We start from the raw sequence: 17,857 nt of genomic DNA, 5'->3' as shown, positions 1-17,857 counted from the left end.
CCTAATGATAATCCATTTTTAAATCATCCTGTATCTGCACAGATACATCTTTAATCCAGTGAGGGAGAAGATGATCTTTTTGTGTTTTTGTGGGCATGGTCATTTATAACTTTCTAAACACATGAGTGGGCCACTGTGTTTAACTGAGGAAGATTTGCTTTTCACATCTAAGTCTCCAGAAGCAAGACACAGTCTCCATTTCCCAGAAGCTTGTTTGGGAAGATGGGATGTGGCAAACGAGAGAAAAGGTTGAGACAGGATTGCCAGCAAAAGATGGATCTGTAACACACTTCCCTGTGTACCTTTTAGGCAAACAGAAATTTCAGTTCTAAGAATCCAGCTGGGGCTGGGAGCAGTGGCTCACACCTGTAAACCCAGCACTTTGGGAGGCTGAGGTGGGCGGATCACCTGAGTTCAGGAGTTCGAGACCAGCCTGGCCAACACAGTGAAACCCCGTCTCTACTAAAAATACAAAAATTATCCAGATGTGGTGGTGGGCACCTGTAATCCCAGCTATGTGGGAGGCTGAGGCAGGAGAATTCCTTGAACCCAGGAGGCGGAGGTTGCAGTGAGCCGAGATGGCACCGCTGCACTTCAGCATGGGCAACAGAGCAAGACTCTCATCTAAAAAAAAAAAAAAAAAAAAAAAAAAGAATCCAGTTGGGACCCTCTCTTGCTGTTAGTACTTGGGGAAAGGAAAAAAAATGAAACCAAGCAGAGGGTTTAGAAATGAATGGGAAAGAAAACAGAAGGCATAGTGGGTGTATAGGTTTAGCCACAGGTGTTGAATAAGTTGATATAAACTTACAGGGGGTGAATTGAGGCTTTAAGATTGCAGTCCTGTGCTGATTTGTAAGGAGGAAGACACTAACATATTTGACAGGTTGAAGAAATTGGCATGAAGCCATCAAGGACAGAGCAAAAACTTTATAGCCCTGGGTATTTAGAGATCTAAATAGGTTAAATAGTTGTGTGTGTGTGTGTGTGGCCTGCCATGTTACAGTCTGATTGTCAAGAAATATGGAAATTTCTCATTCTGTGATGTCATGATATGAACTTTAAAAATGTTAGAATAATTTTTTCTTCGTCAAGATAAGCAAAAAAAAGTTCAAACGTAGGTGAAAAAGTAGAAAAATGAGGAAAAAAAAACAGACTTAAGTCAAAAGTAGATTTTTTTTTTTTTTTTTTGAGACGAGTCTCACTCTGTCCCCAGGTGGAGTGCATGTCAATCTTACAATATTATACAGCCTATATTTTTTGTCGTTGTTGATGTAAGCACGTTTTAGGCTCTGTGGCAGAGTGAGACATGGGAAGTGGGCAATGTGTGTGTGTGTGTGAAGAGAGGAGTTTGTTGTGAGGTGTGTGTGTGTGTGTGTGTGTGGTGTGTGGTGGTGTGAGAGAGAGAAAGAGACAGAGTTTCGCTCTTGTCGCCGAGGCTAGAGTGCAGTGGTGCGATCTTGGCTCACTGCAACCTCTGCCTCCCAGGTTCAAGTGATTCTCCTGCCTCACCCTCCTGAGTAGCTGGGATTACAGGCACCCGACACCACACCCGGCTAATTTTTGTATTTTTAGTAGAGACTGGGTTTTGCCATGTTGGACAGGCTGGTCTCGAACTCCTGACCTCAAGTGATCCGCCCGCCTCAGCCTCCCAAAGTGCTGGGATTGCAGGCATGGGCCACTGCACCAGGCCTCATTAACTATTTTAATAAGATACTTGTAAATTCATTTGGCATATGCTACCAATAAGATACATATACACTTTCTCATTCTGTTTCTCTATCCAGACATACACAAACAAGACCCAGGTTTCTTCAGGCCCACTTCCCATGTCTCACTCTGGTGCCACAGAGCCTAAAAACGTGCTTACATCAACAACGACAAAAAATATTATAGGGCTGGTATAATATTATAAGATTGTGACATTGCACTCCAGCCTGGGTGACAGAGTGAGACTCCGTCTCAAAAAAAAAAAAAAAAAAAAAAAAAAAAATCTACTTTTGACCTTAAAGTCTGTATTTTTTCTTCCTCATGAGGAAATTTTCCTGACTATAGTTTCACCTACAGTTTGAAAACTGTTCTATTTGTGGCATTATGCTTTGATTCTTGAAAGCGAGAGAAAATAAGTTATTCTAACATTTTTGTATAGGAAGTTGTCATATCATGACACTCACAGAATGAGAAATCTTCCCATATTTCTTGACAATCAGACTGTAAACATGGCAGGCCTCATTTCAGCTGCTTCATCTTAGATGACTGTGAAGAGGAGCTTAGAAACGGAATGAAGCGTTTCAGCAGTGCTCCGAGCAGGTTTGCGTGTAGAGGAGCAGGATCCCTCACAGAGGAGGAACTGGTAACACAGGAGGTGAAGGGGGGTGAGTGAGGGACTGAAGACCTTAAGGAGGTGGGAGAGGAGTTGGGGTCAAGACCAGGGTTGGGGCACACTTTTGAAAGCAGCAGAAATCCTTGTGTTGTAATCTTTAGATACCTGTGTGTACATTTTGGTGTTGAAATCATGAGAGAGAGAGAGAGAGAAAAAAAAAAGAAATTCTGAGAGAGTTTTAATCTGACTGCAGAAGCAAGGATGGAAGAAAGTTTCCAAAACATAGGTTCATGAGAGATACTTTTCACTGTTTTTTTTTTTTTTAAATCACTACATTTTGCCGGGCGCGGTGGCTCATGCCTGTAATCCCAGCACTTTGGGAGGCCAAGGTGGGTGGATCACGAGATCAAGAGATTGAGACCATCCTGGCCAACATGGTGAAATCCTGTCTCTACTAAAAATACAAAAATTAGCTGGGCGTGGTGGTGCGTGCCTGTAATCCCAGCTACTCAGGAGGCTGAGGCAGGAGAATTGCTTGAACCCGGGAGGCGGAGGTTGCAGTGAGCCGAGATTGCCCCACTGCACTCCAGCCTGGGCGACAGAACAAGACTCTATCTCAAAAAGAAAAACAGAAAAAAAAACCAGTGTGTTTCACTGACTGAAATATTGCAAATCAGTATCTTCTTACTTACAGAAGTGAGTGGTAGGAAAGACTACTGCAAACTTTTGTCAAAGGATATTTATCCTTTGAGCCAAAGCACCTTGTTTTCATAGTTCTGCTTCCTAATGTGGTTTTCAAAAATTTATTTCAGGGTATCTGAGACCTGTTTGATCATTTCCTTTTTAACTAGAAATCTAACAAAGTCTGCAAATTACTTGGGATCACAAGTATGGCTATAATTGAGATTTAAAAAGTAAACTCAATTACAAAGAATTGTTTGGAATGTAAACATGAGCCTTACTGTCACCTATTGGCATTTACGGTTTTGAAGATGACCCCTCTGGAGCTGGATGAAATTTAAAACTAGAATCAGGCTCAGTTCAGTCACCTGGAAAGACATTTATTGAGCACCTATTGTGAACCAGCAACTACGCAGAGGATAGAAACCTGAATAAGAAGCAATCTTTGGCCGGGTGTGGTGGCTCACGCCTGTAATCCCAGCACTTTGGGAGGCCAAGGTGAACGGATCACTTGAGGCCAGGAGTTTGAGACCAGCCTGGCCAACATGGTGAAATCCCCTCTCTACTAAAAATACAAAAATTAGCCAAGCATGGTGGTGGGTGCCTGTAATCTCAGCTACTCGGGAGGCTGAGACACAAGAATCACTTGAACCTGGGAGGTGGAGGCTGCAGTGAGCCAAGATCACACCACGGCACTCCAGCCTGGACGACAGAGAGAGACCCTGTCTCAAAAAAAAAAAAAAACATCGTGGTGTTGAAGAAAAATTTTTGTGCCATCTCAATTTTTACAAGACCCTTAGCAAGAACATCAAATGTTATTATTATGTTGTAGAAAATATCTTCTGCTTATAAAGTACACTGTCAACATTCCCGGTGGTTGTGCTAAGGGCTTGGGATCATGTTAGGGTTCATCGGAAAGCAAGTATCTGCTACATTTTCACCTAGATTTATTTCCATTCTGTCCAAGGTATCTCTAGTCTTTGTTTGAATCTATTACATATGTTTCCTTTAAGTTTATGATCTGCTCTATCCTTTGAAGTGGCTGCCTTGTTCTTCTCAGGTGTGAATCCCAAGAACGTGTCCTTGATAGCCAGTGGAAAGGAAATAAACCCTCACACTTGGAGCAACCAGTTATTCCCCAAGTCACTGGGACCTGTCGGGGCAGAACTTGCTTTCAAAAGGAGCAATGCAGGTAACGCAAGAATACAAAATGTACATGTGTGGGGTTTTCCTTTATAGACGTCTACTTTTAAATATATTGCAGTGCTCTTCCAACCAAGATACATGTGCACTTGGGAAATACACAGAGGTTTTCCACTACACTCTGCCTAGGGGTAGCCCTGCTCTGCTGGAGCGGTCATGGAGTTGTAACACTGCCTCTTCAATAAAACTGTTTGCAGCTGGATAAGCATGGTGGCTCACACCTGTAATCCCAGCACTTTGGGAGGCAGAGGTGGGCAGGTCCCTTAAGCCTAGGAGATCAACCTGGCCAACGTGGCGGAACTGTGCCTCTATATTAAAAAGTACAATAATAAAAAAAAGGTTTTCCCACTAATTCTTGAATACAGATAGTTTTAAGGGAATTCTCAACCTCCATCTGAGTCTTTCATGAAATGGGTCTGCCCTAGCAAGGAGTCTCCATTCTGAAAAGACTTCTCATTGGCTACCATAGTGTGTTTTCTTTTTCCCCAAAATGTAAAAATATCTGGGGTGCCAATGAAATGGAAATTCTGATATGTTGATGTCACCGTTGAGAAAGTAAGTAACTTTGATTTGATGACTGAGGAACAGATCTTTTTTAAAGTCAGGGAGTCTTTAACAGTTCTCAGCATTTAGAAAAATGAAGGAGGACCTACTTGAATTGTTAGCTGACTGGTAATTTAAAAAGTTTTTTTAATTTTTTTTTTATGAGATCAGTATCTGAATTTTGGTCTGTAACACTGAAGATTGTTTGAAAAATAGAGTGGCAAAGCTATCACAAAACCCCTTTTGTTCCCAACTATCTATTTGTATTAGCAAGATTTCTTAGTGCTTCTGTCTCCAAAAAGGAAGAAAAAAGAGAGAGAAAATAGCCCTGATGCTGTGATTCCAGCAATAAATATTCATTTGTTGATACATGAACTACTTGAAAATAGCCCCACCTTTCTCATTAAGAGATGCATTTGCAAAAAACTTAATTTTCATGTTTAGTAATCAAAATATATAATATTCAACTTTTTTGATTAACTATATACAATGAATCATTGTAATTATAACTAACTTGGTGCAGTATGTTAATATCCTTATGGTTACAAGAAATTTTAAAAAAAGTTTTAATTTACACATATTTTAGAGTGACCAATTTTAGACTTTTAAGCCTAAGATTACATTTGGGTAAAATTTGGAAGCTGAGGTATAAATAAAAATGTAATTTTAAGGGAAAAAAGAATTAATGTGAAGTGTCCAAATGTCAAAAAGGAACTTGTTCATGTATTTTTATGTCAATATTGGAGGGCATAAAATCACTAATAGTTTTGGCCGGGCACAGTGGCCCACTCCTGTAATCCCAGCACTTTGGGAGGCTGAGGTGGGTGAATCACGAGTTCTGGAGTTCGAAACCAGCCTGACCAACATGGTGAAACCCCCGTCTCTACTAAAAATACAAAAAAAAAAAAAAAATTAGCCGGGCATGGTGGCATGTGCCTATAAACCCAGCTGCTCAGGAGGCTGAGGCAGGAGAATTGCTTGAACCCAGGAAGTAGAGGTTGCAATGAGCCGAGATCATGCCACTGCACTCCAGCCTGGGTGACAGAGGGAGATTCTGTCTCAAAAAAAAAAAAAAAAAAAATTAATAGTTTTATTTTTTAAATGCCTATAGTTACAATATGTCAGAAATATCCTTTGCAACTGTTAAAGTTATGATTAAAAACTTTAAATATCAACTTAAAAGTATGTGAAGAGATATAGTTTGTTTTTTAATGTAAGTGATATTGGATCAAAAAACTTTGACAATTACCATTATAATAAGTGAGTAGTTTAGTGAGATATTCTGATGTGACATCAATACATTTCAACTTTTTACAAGTTTTCCAGATTCTTTAAAAACTCAGTTATCCATTTAATGTCGCTGAGGTGTCATACACTGCAGCACTATGATTTACTTATTTTTTCTTCAGATAATTAAAAATAATATTCACTGAACCAGCCAGTTACACAAATTCAATTAAATGACAGTAGAACAACTTTGAGTCTCAAGGGAATATACAGTTGCCATCAAATAAATGCTGTGACAACACATGGGGACATTTTTGCATTTTTAAGGGCTCTTTCTGGGTCTTTTCATTAATCATCTAATCCATTTTTTCTCTGCTTTTCCTATAACATTCTCCTTACTATTATTCTTTCTTTCCATCTGTCTTCTCTTTAGAAGAAAGCATAATTAAACCAATCGAAAAACTATCATGCAATGAAACTTTTCCTGAAAAATTAGAGGACCCACAAGGTAATTTCTGGGTGTCAGATGAATGCAATTTGTTCTTTGAATCTCTTGTCTAATTTTCTTCTCAACATTTGCCCCTAATCCTGACATAAAAGGCCAAGATGATCTGCTTTTAGAAGTCAGATCAGGACTAGGATAAAGAAAAGCATTCTGTCTCATCAAGAATATCTTCCTTCAGTAACTGAGATTTTAAGATGAATATGCTCTCAAAAAGTTCTGTGCGGTCTTCTTAAATTAATTATGGAAATTTATAGAGGAAATCAAGCAAATACTTCTAATGAAAAGAATTTCAAAAGAGTATTTTCTAATTTTGTGATCTATATTCCTGGAATTTTTTTTTCAAAGTTCTGAAACTCATTTCTTAAGCATGAACAACCACTTTTTTAAAAAGGTTAGACTGGGCGCGGTGGCTCACACCTGTAATCCCAGCACTTCAGGAGGCCAAGCCAGGCAGATCATGAGATGAAGAGATCGAGACCATCCTGGCCAACATGGTGAAACCCTGTCTCTACTAAAAATACAAAAATTAGCCGGGTATGGTGGCACGCACCTGTAGTCCCAGCTACTCGGGAGGCTGAGGCAGGAGAATCGCTTGAACCCGGGAGGCGGAGGTTGCAGTGAGCCAAGATTGCGCCACTGCACTCCAGCCTGGCAACAGAGCGAGACTCCATCTCAAATAAATGAATAAAAATTTAAAAAAAAAAAAAGGTTAACTAGGTTAATAGAGATGGTAGATTTCCTAGGGGTTCAGTGTCACTGGTTTCAACAGTGCTAACCACTGGCTCCAATCTGAAAATTCACAGCATACAAGGTACTTCAAATAATAAGCCAAAATAATTTAAGAAGACTTCATTTTGTATTCATTTTTTTCCCTAACAACTTCTTCCTCCAATAAGAAGCATCATATCAGTGTTCAATGCATGAATCCTAGAGTCTGACATATCCCCATTTTGTCACTCACCAACTTTTGCGGTTTGGGACAAGTTGTTTAAGCCAGCTTTCCCGTCCATAAAATGGACAAAATTTCCTTAGGTATTCTTACATAACCCTACCTGGAATTTTGTCACATGCTAAGCATTTAATAAGTGTTTGCTCTGCTGATGAGGATGAGAGCAAGAGACATGACTGAAGCTGCTAGCGAATGCAATCACTGCATTGAATTTCCTTCCAAAAATTTTTCTGAAGTAAAGAACTGATTAGTGTTTCAGAATGAGTTTCTGAGATGGGAAAAAGGTTAAAGTAGGCAGCTGAACTTATGCAAAATTCAGTAGGGTTAAACATGTATAGACCGAGAGCATGTGCTCACTGTATACAGTCCTTTAGGGGCTGATAACATAATATTGTGCTTTGACATTTGTTGCTTCAAGAGCAGACACCTGTTGAAGCCTGATATGCCATGAGAGACAACAGGGACACAGAGCCCAGCGTTGAGACATGTAAACAGATAACACTATGGAGAAAACACTCTGTTTACTGAGCAGTGCTTTGAAACCACGAGGGTGATCAGAGCCCCGTTTCGCCTTCTAGAGATAAACCTGCATCCCTTCCTGCAGAGCTAGCGCCACCTATCGCTTCCGGTTGTCGTTTGTCTTCAGTCTGCTTCCTGCCAGTGCAGCAGCTCCTGCTGGATCTTGACGTCCCAGTGGCCAGATCCCAGGGGCAGTGCTGGTCCTATCCGAGCTCTCTGCCTCATCTCCCATTCTTTTTTTCCACACTCAGTGTGGATTCTCTTGGATTTCCATACCCTGTTCCTCCTACCATCCACCTCTCTACCTGTTCTCTTCCTCCATGGGGTCCTTTTCTCTCCTGTCCCTTAATGCTGGTGTTCCTTGGGGGTCTACTCCAGGTCTCTGCACATTCGCAGTGCCTCTGAGCTGGCTCCTCCAAGCCCACAACTCTGTAACCACCACACCCTGATCATTACCAATCTCCACGCCTGCCTACTTGCCCTCTGCCTGCCACAACTTGAATGTCCTCTGGGTACCATGTCTTTCCCGCAATCCTGATTCTCCTCCTATGTTGCTATTCATGGACAATGCACCCAGTCACCTGAGCTGCAAACTTAGGAGTTTATATTCCCCTCTTTCCCTACCACCTCCACCCCATGAACCTGCTTAGTTCCCTTCTTCTTCACCCTCTGCCACTGTTGTGGTTCAGACCCTCATCCTCTCTCATTTCAGCTCTTAGCAGCGACTTCCTCACTGGTCTCCAGACTTTAGATTTGTCCTCGTCAATGCATCCCTATGCTAACGCCAGATTGAGCATTCACCAATAGTGATGATGATGATGGTGATGATAATGATGGCGATGATAATGATGGCAATGATGCTAGCTGACGTTTAATGCGTACAGATTCTATGCCACATGCTCTGAAAAGTCTCATCAATCCCTACAACAACCCTACGAGAATAGGTCCACTTACAACCATTTTACAGAATGAAGACAGACACAGAGAGCACTTCAGAGATGGGGGCTTCGCAGCGGGAAATATACCCCCATGGGAAGAAGTGGGGTCGTGAGAAAGCCTGGCGTGTTCAGGGTGAACTGAACACCCCTGGGCCTTGAGTTCAGACCCCAGCTCAGTCTCTTACTGTGAGAAGTTAGGCAAGTCACTCAACATCGGAGAGCCACACGATATGGATAATAATGTGATCTAAGCGGGCTGTTGTATGGATGAATATCTGTAACAAGCGCGGCACAGTGCCTAGAACCTGGTAGATGCTGAAAAATAGTATTTAGAAGTAACGGGGTAGTATTCAATGTTACTCTACTGTGCCTAAAATATTCACCTTCTGACGGTGAAACTTTATTATATGTCACTAGGAAATCTTGGAAGTTATGCTACTTACAATCAGTCAGGATATATTCCTTCCTTTCTCAAAAAAGAAGTGAAGTCAGCTGGCCAGAGGATCCACTTAGCACCTCTCAATGCAACGGCTTCAGGTAGGAACGACTTCAGATACAGTTTTCTAGATTCCTAGCAGAAAGGAACATTTTCCTTTTCAAGTTTATGCAGTCACTTTTCCCAAGCGAAGACTTTTAGTGAGCCTCACCTCATTAATGCATTTCTTTTTGTTTTTACCAAAATGTCCTATTTTTCTTCCAAAAATGTGGATTTGAGGGTCTAATAATTATAAGAAGAGCTACCTCTAATTAAGTGGTGACTGTCTGCCAGGCACAGTGTACAGGGCTTACTGGGATTATATCATTTAATCCTCATGATAACCTGATGATGTAGCTAGATCTCTTCTTTACACATGATGAAATGTAGGTGAGGTAACTTACCTGAGGTCACACAGCTAGTGGAGCTGGGATAGAAACTCAACTTAATCCACTTCCAAAGAGTGTGCTGTGCTGCACAGAGAGATGTGAGAAAATGCCTTTTCCAGAGCTCTCTGCCCAGGACCTGGCACAGGGTGAAAGCTTAATAAATGCTGATACTCTATTTATCAATGAGTTAACAGGAGGTGTGTCTCTACAGTTCCATCTTAGGTCGTAGAAATTAGTGGCGGCAGGACTTTCACACCCTGCCTTTTGCTTTGCAATAGTATTCGGTGGGGAAGGGTTTATCCCTCCACCCTCCAGCGTTATGCCTAACTGAGGTAAGCTTGCTCCCCAGTGGTGTGGCATGTGACCGCCACATGTGGGGGTACACATTTGAAATGGAGGGTGATGATTCTGTACTTAAGCCAATCAGATTTGACCATGAATGGTCTTCGAATCATTTTAATCTGAAATAGATATCCTTAGTGAAGCACCAAAAATAAACATTAAAGCAAATCATTAGAACTTTAATAAGATACCTAATTGTAGTTTAATTTATTTATTTTAATTCTTTTCTATAGAGAAAAAGCCTTGCTCTGTCACCCAAGCTGGAGTGCAGGGATGCAATCATGGTTCACTGCAGCCTCGAACTCCTGGGCTCAAGTGATCCTCCCGCCTCCGCCTTCTGAGTAGATGGGACTACAGGCGCACACCACCATGCCCAGCTAATTCAAAAAAATGTTTTTTGTAGGGACAGGGTCTTGCTATGTTGCCCAAGCTGGATCTTGACTCGTGGGCGCAAGCAATCCTCCCACCTTGGCCTCCCAAAACTCTGGGATTATAGGCATAAGCCACTAAGCCCGGCCTGTAGTTTAATTTAAAAGTTGACTCTGAAAGTGTGCTCACAGCCTATCCTAACCACTATTGTATATTAAAACCCCTGATCAGATGTGCCAGTCTTTAAAGTTCACACTATTGGAGCTAAAAATGTATAAAGCCTAGACTTCTTTATTTTTTTATTTCTTGCCACTACAGAACTGCTTAAATAGTATTACAGTTACCTTATCTGTGAAAAGAATTGCTTCATTATCTTTTCACTGAAACAAAATAAGTAAACATTTTATATCAACAGTGATTTTTTCTAAAGCCTCAAATATTTAAGCCAGCCTTATGAGCCATTCATTTATATGAAATATAAAATTTTATTTATTTATTTATTTTGAGATGGAGTCTTGCTCTGTTGCCCAGGCTGGAGTACAGTGGTGTGATCTCAGCTCACTGCAACCTCCACCTCCCACGTTCAAACAATTCTCCTGCCTCAGCCTCCCAAGCAGCTGGGATTACAGGCATGCACCACCATGCGCAGCTAATTCTTTTTGTATTTTTAGTAGAGACGCAGTTTCACTGTGTCCGTCAGGCTGGTCTTGAACTCCTGACCTCAAATGATCCACCTGCTTCAGCCTCCCACAAGTGCTGGGATTACAGGCATGAACTATTGCACCCAGCCACATTTTATACTTTTAATATAAAAGCAGAAAATCACAATGTTTCAAATTATTTTGTTACCTAGGTATCTACTCTTATAAATCAAGAGTGGGTCTTTTAAAAAATATTTTTGTAAGATATTGAAGGCCTTTATATATTATTCTATCCAATTAGCATGCATATTCCTGTTTTCATTTTTTTAAGTAAATGCTTTTTCTTAACTTTTTATTTCTTTATTCTGCTTATCAGATTTTTCTACAGATGGTGATAGGAGGAAAGGTAAAAAATGAAGTAAATATTAATCACTCTCAAGTGGTCAATGCAAATCCTTAGAAAAAACACTGTTCTGTAAGAGATGTGTCTTCCAGTCATGCCAGTTGGGTGACAGTTTCCCACAAGAAAATAAAACCAGGTCATTACCATATTTACTCAACTATTTCCCCCTTCTCACATAGTCTCGTCTTTGCTCTTCTTTCTCCCCTTCAAGTTTTTTGGTTTTGTGTGTGTGTGTGTGTGTTTTTTTTTTTTTTTTTTTTTTGAGACGAAGTCTCGCTCTGTCACCAGGCTGGAGTGCAGTGGTGCAATCTCAGCTCCCTGCTGCAACCTCTGCCACCCGGGTTCAAGCGATTCTCCTGCCTCAGCCTCCTGAGTAGCTGGGACTACAGGTGCGTGCCACCATGCCCAGCTAATTTATGTATTGTTAGTAGAGATGGGGCAGGATGATCTCGATCTCTTGACCTCATGATCTGCCTGCCTCGACCTCTCAAAGTGCTGGGATTATAGGCATGAGCCACTGCGCCTGGCCTCTACCCTTCAAGTTTTGAGAGGGAAAATCAGTGTCTTCCTCCCCATGTAATCTCTCCTTCCCCTAATACTTCCTTATCCCCTGCCTTGAAACTAACAACAAGGACTTCGAGGAGTGACTTCTGTTCTACACAGCACCCTTCGGGATCACTTTAGAAGTGCGGGATCCTGTTTTAAGCACTCTGTGTACATTAACTCATTAATCCTACCAGGGCTGTATTCCAGGAGGTACTATTATGATCCGCATCTTACACAAGTTTTATATCTTGCTAAAAGTTATATCATAGTGGCATCAATTAAATCCATAACTAGAGGCAAACTTCTTTCCTTTAGCACAGATTTTCTACAAGAAGTTAAATGTCCTTGATAGGACAGATGCAGGTTTTAAACACAGAGCAAGCATTGCAAGGCTCACTATCCCGCTCTTGCAGGGCAGTGAGGTGTGGGGTGGTCCCACTAAGGCACAAAAGCATTTCTTGCCCTGCCACGAGATCTGGGCTCCTCTCAGCTGTTAGGTTCTTCACCAAAGGTACTTGAATCCTAAAATTCTAGTATATCTAGGAAAGGAATCCTAAATCTCAACACTACCCCTTCTTAGCAAAATGATTCCCTCTTGAAAAAGTTTTACAAAATATTGTCCTGGACACAATTTCATTTAAAACCATTTAGGACTTGACTTAGGTGATGTCATGACCTGGAAAAAGGCTTCTCTTTTTGTTACTCCCCAAAGCTCTCACTTCTTGCCCTCAGAGCCTCACCCATTAGCTTAATGCCATGTTCCCTTTTCCCTCTCTGAATAAGCGGGGCTCACTGCCTCCCTTCCCGCTCTCTACTCCCCTCCCACACTGTCTCTTCTACCCCTGCTACCACTTTGACCTGTGGCCCACATGGGTGAGCTCACTAATTTAGCAGACAGATGCTCATTTCTATTCCAATGGCTGTAACTAAAGGGCTCTTCCTAGAAAACATGGTGCCCTAACTGGCCCTTGTAGACACATTGTCCCTGACTTTGTTAGGTAGCTTTTTAGTGGCTTTGACTTTGAGAATTTTAAGCCCAGTAAGAGTGGAATGAAAGGACCTGTCAAACCATGGAGTGGGGAGCTCTTGGCCTCCCTGCCTCCACCAAACTACACCGCAGCCAGGCGGCTGTCTTACCCACAGTGTCCACACTTAATACCTCGTTCACCCATGCTCAAGTTAGTAGCTTGTCAGGACCATGTGCTCACAGAATTCCCTCCTAACTCCCAGTTTTACAGTGAAAATTTAAGAAACACTGTGCAAACCATGCCAGTAAATATGGGACAGCTAGGGCCGGGGGTACAAAATGGTCAGATTCATTTCAGTATTAACACTTAGAGTTTAATCCAAGAATGGCAGCTACTACACAGTGTGAAGAGATACTTAAACCCCAGATGGAAAAAGCAAACATCCCTCCTCAGATACAATACCTGTGATACCTTAGCCCTCAATTCGAGGTGAGGAAAGCGTGGACGGACTGAAGAAGGCATCAAAAGTTGTCTGTAAAATGATCTCCTGCTTTGTCCTTTGAAATGTTGAAGCAGTTTTAGCTCATAAATTGTTTAGATAACAAATGTTCAAGAAATTTTAAATTTTTCACAAATTTTTAAATAGTCAGATATATATGAATGAAATAACCTTGTGATTAAAAGTTTAGGATTCTGCCATTTAAGGGAGTTGTGTTCCTTCCCACCCATGATTTTCCCAATGAGAAATGAAGTATGGGCTGGGTACGATGGCTCACACCTGTAATCCTAGCACTTTGGGAGGCTGAGGTGGGTGGATCACTGGCAAGGCTAAGGTGGGTGGATCATCTTGGTCAGGAGTTCCAGACCAGCCTGGCCAACATGGCAAAACCCCATCTCTACTAAAAATACAAAAACTAGCTGGGCGTGGTGGTGTGCCCCTGTAATCCCAGCTGCTCAGAAGGCTGAGGCAGGAGAATGGCTTGAACCTGGGAGGTGGAGGGTGCAGTGAGCCGAGATCACTCCATTGCACTCCAGCTGGGGCAACAAGGGCAAAACTCCGCCTCATTAAAAAAAAAGAAATCTTCATTCTAAAACCCACATTTTAGTGTTTAAAAAGAAATCTATTATAGGGCCCCATGTGTGTTTCTCCATGAAGCCACAGTTTTATAGATTCACAATTCCAAATACATTTTTCTGTAGTGATACTGTGTGAATATTATTTAGATGTAACCACAGTGTGATATTACAAAGTCACTAACACTGTGGGTGTTGCCCATTGAATTTGAGCCAATAAATTTTCTTGGTCTTCTTACCTGGCGTTGCCTATCTAAATGTAAAATATTGAAAATAGCAGCAGTGTCAGCACTATAAACCAGGAATATTGGCTCTTCAGCTACTGGAAATTCTTTTTTTTTTTTTGAGATGGAGTTTCACTCTTGTCGCCCAGGCTGGTGTGCAATGGTACGATCTCAGCTCACTGCAACCACTGCCTCCCGGGTTCAAGTGATTCTCCTGCCTCAGCCTCCTGAGTAGCTGGGATTACAGTCACCCGCCACCATGCTCAGCTGATTTTTTTGTATTTTTAGTAGAGACAGGGTTTCACCATGTTGGCCAGGCTGGTCTCGAACTCCTGACCTCAGGTGATCCACTCGCCTCAGCCTCCCAAAGTGGTAGGATTACAGGCATGAGCCACTGCACCTGGCCAGCTATTGGAAATTCTAATTGATGTCAACATATTACTACACTAGACTTTTTGGTTTTAACATTTAAAAAGCCTCAGACAGTACTGAGTTAATCTTTTAAACATAAATTCAGATTTTCCCCATCAAATGAGAGGATGAATTTCTTTGACTTTGATAAGCAAATGAGTAAAACCCTATTTTCCGAATCTGATTTCTTTCAGAATATACCTGGAACAGAAAAACTGGTCGGGGGCAGTTTTCAGGACGTACTTACAATCCTACAGCAAAAAACCTAAATACTGTGAACCGTGCACAGCCCATTCCCTCAGTGCACGGAAGGACAGACTGGGTGGCCAAGTATGGAGGCCACCGGTAGGAGTCTGTAGTGTGAAACCCCACAGCATTGCTCCGTAGAGAACGTGCAAGTTCCTTGACCCTGGGAAATGTCTACAAATGTCTATTTCTACTGAGTTCTGGAAGAAATATGCAAAAGTGGTACTTGGAAGAGCAAAAATCATCCCCTATTTTATTTATTTCCAAGAAATGCATTTTCTTAGCATCATTGCCCACAGTGTTGATATATGGGTAGGATGTTACAAAGTATTGAATAAACTATTTGCCAAAGTATGAAGTATTTGATCTACAATTTAATAAATAGTAAATCCAATAAGACCCCTTAAAAAAAAAAACTTGCAGAAAATGTTTAGAGTGTTTTAGTTTTCATTTGTTGTATGTGCCCAAATGGTTTAGTAGTTCTTCACTTTGCTGTGATAGGCTCAAGAGGTTTGTCTTTTGTTTTTGTACAGCAGTTGGGTCAACCTCTGCTGGCTGTCAGCTGTGGTTATTTGACTAAGGCTCTGCGCTGCCATTTTGTCAATGACAGAAAGATTGCAATTATTTGTTTTTCTACTTTGAAGCTATGGGAGTGATGGTAATTTCAATCTTGAGCTGGACGTCTTTTTTTTTTTTTTTTTTTTTTTTTGAGGCGATGTTTCACTCTTGTGTCCAGGCTGGAGTGCAGTGGCACCATCTTGGCTTGCTGCAACCTCCACCTCCTGGGTTCAAGTGATTCTCCTGCCTCAGCCCCCCGAGTAGCTGGGATTAGAGACGTGTGCCACCATGCCCGGCTAATTTTTGTAGTATTAGTAGAGACAGGGTTTCACCATGTTGGTCAGGCTCAGGCTGGTCTCGAAATCCTGACCTCAGGTGATCCACCTGCCTCGGCCTCCCAAAGCACGGGGCTTACAGGTGTGAGCCACAGTGCCCAGCTTTTTTTTTTTTTTTTAGAAATAAATTTATCTTTAACATACAGAATATCAAAGTTATGCCACCTGATTTTAGTAGACAGCCTGTGTTTTGATCTTGACCAGTACAGTTCCCATGAATTCAAGGTGACTGTCAAGCCCGATGGCTTAATGACTTCGATATTAACCAAGTCAAGGTTCTCTTGGCTGGACATCATTAAGAAAGTTCTGGAAACTGTGTTTGATGCTGGTTCATTGGACTTTTCAAATTGCTTTGTTTTTGTGTCCCTACCAGACACAAAGATGAAGCGTGCCAGCTGGTTCCCCCAAGCCAACTCATGCTGCTGACCACTGACTCAGCTCTGACCTTCACATTTGCTCTGAATCAAGTGCGTTCAGCTGCTGGGACAGTGATATCACATAGTACATATATTATTTTCTTAGTTTATTTCCAAACTGGTATTTTAAATAGACACTTCGAACTTTGGGCTACTCTGTTTAAATCTGCCACTTTCTGGACTGGACCTTAGTACTGTAAATTCTTTTTAAAGAATAATAATGTTATCAACTGTTGAGATTTTTATGTATTTTGTGACTTTGTAACAACTGCTATTGTAATAGGTGTCATCTTGTGGGCATTATACAAAGGCATATTATAAAATAATAATAATATTTTTGTATAGAAGATTCAACTGTTCAGATATAAGATGTTGAAAAATGTTAAAATCTAAAGAGTAATTTATCCTAGTGGTAATGGTTATATGTATTTATACAGTTTAAATTAATGTCTTAAAGCTGTGCAGTCTTTTGTTACTGGGAAACTTTTAAACTCTCAATAGACATTAAAATAAATATGGTTAACTAGTGTGTTTTCATTATGTTTTTAAACCTTATATCCTGAATTCTATTTGTTGTTGTTGTTTTAATTCATAGTCTGTAAAAAAAAGCAGTTTTAGGGCCAGGCACAGTGGCTCACACCTGTAATCCCAGAACTTTGGGAGTCACAGTTGGGTGGATCACTTGAGGTCAAGAGTTCAAGACCAGCCTGGCCAAGATAGTGAAACCCTGTCTCTACTAAAAATACACAAAAATTAGCTGGGCACGGTGGCGGGCACCTGTAATCCCAGCTACTTGGGCGGCTGAGGTGGGAGAATTGCTTGAACCCGGGAGGCAGAGGTTGCAGTGCAGTGGGATCGTGCCACTGCACTCCAGCCTGGGCGACAGAGCGAGACTCCATCTCAAAAGAAAAAAAAGCCATTTTAGGTTTATGAAAATATTGATCAGAAAGTAGAGTTCCCATATGCCCCTTTATCTGCCCCTCCCCGATTTTCCCTATTATCAACATCTTGCATTCATGTAGATAATTCTAACAACTGATAAGCCAGTACTGATACACTGTTATTAATTAAAGTCCGTAGTTTATATTAGGGTTCACTCTTGTGTTGTACACCATGGGTTTTGACAAAATATATAAGGACATGTATCCACCATAATAGTATCATAAGAATTGTTTTACTCCCTCAAAATCCTGTCCTCTCCCTATTCATCCTTCCCTATCTTGCCCTGAACCTCTGGTCACCATTGACCTTGTTACTGTCTCCACAGTTTTTCTTTTTCCAGAATTACCTGGGGTCAGGAGTTCGAGACCAGCCTGGCCAACATGGTGAAACCCCATCTCCACTAATAATACAAAAACATTATGAGTCATGGTGAGCAACCTATAATCCCAGCTACCTGGGAGGCTGAGACAGGATAATTGCTTGAACCCAGGAGGTAGAGGTTGCAGGGAGCCAAGATTGTGTCATTGCACATCTAGCCAAAACAGATCTCAGAAAAAAAGTATGCGCATGGTTTATTTGTGGAAAAAAAAAAAAAAAACGGGCATGGAAAATATGCTGAATTTAAGCATTTAA

General features: G+C 41.3%; 1 protein-coding gene across 1 annotated transcript in view; it reads left to right on the top strand.

The window, feature by feature from the left end:
* Positions 1-15,691, top strand: part of MAK (male germ cell associated kinase) — a 62,139-nt gene extending 46,448 nt beyond the window's left edge. The window contains exons 11-14 of the mRNA XM_030817285.1: positions 4,062-4,193; positions 6,408-6,482; positions 9,303-9,422; positions 14,922-15,691. Coding sequence (XP_030673145.1) covers positions 4,062-4,193; positions 6,408-6,482; positions 9,303-9,422; positions 14,922-15,076 — 482 coding nt within the window. The 3' untranslated portion in view covers positions 15,077-15,691. The remainder of the gene's footprint in view (positions 1-4,061; positions 4,194-6,407; positions 6,483-9,302; positions 9,423-14,921) is intronic.
* Positions 15,692-17,857: the final 2,166 nt, after the last annotated feature.

Source organism: Nomascus leucogenys, chromosome 8 (assembly GCF_006542625.1).
Source record: "Nomascus leucogenys isolate Asia chromosome 8, Asia_NLE_v1, whole genome shotgun sequence".
Taxonomy (NCBI): domain Eukaryota; kingdom Metazoa; phylum Chordata; class Mammalia; order Primates; family Hylobatidae; genus Nomascus; species Nomascus leucogenys.
Note: the sequence above shows the minus strand (reverse complement) of the source record. Positions and strands in the feature narration are given on the sequence as shown.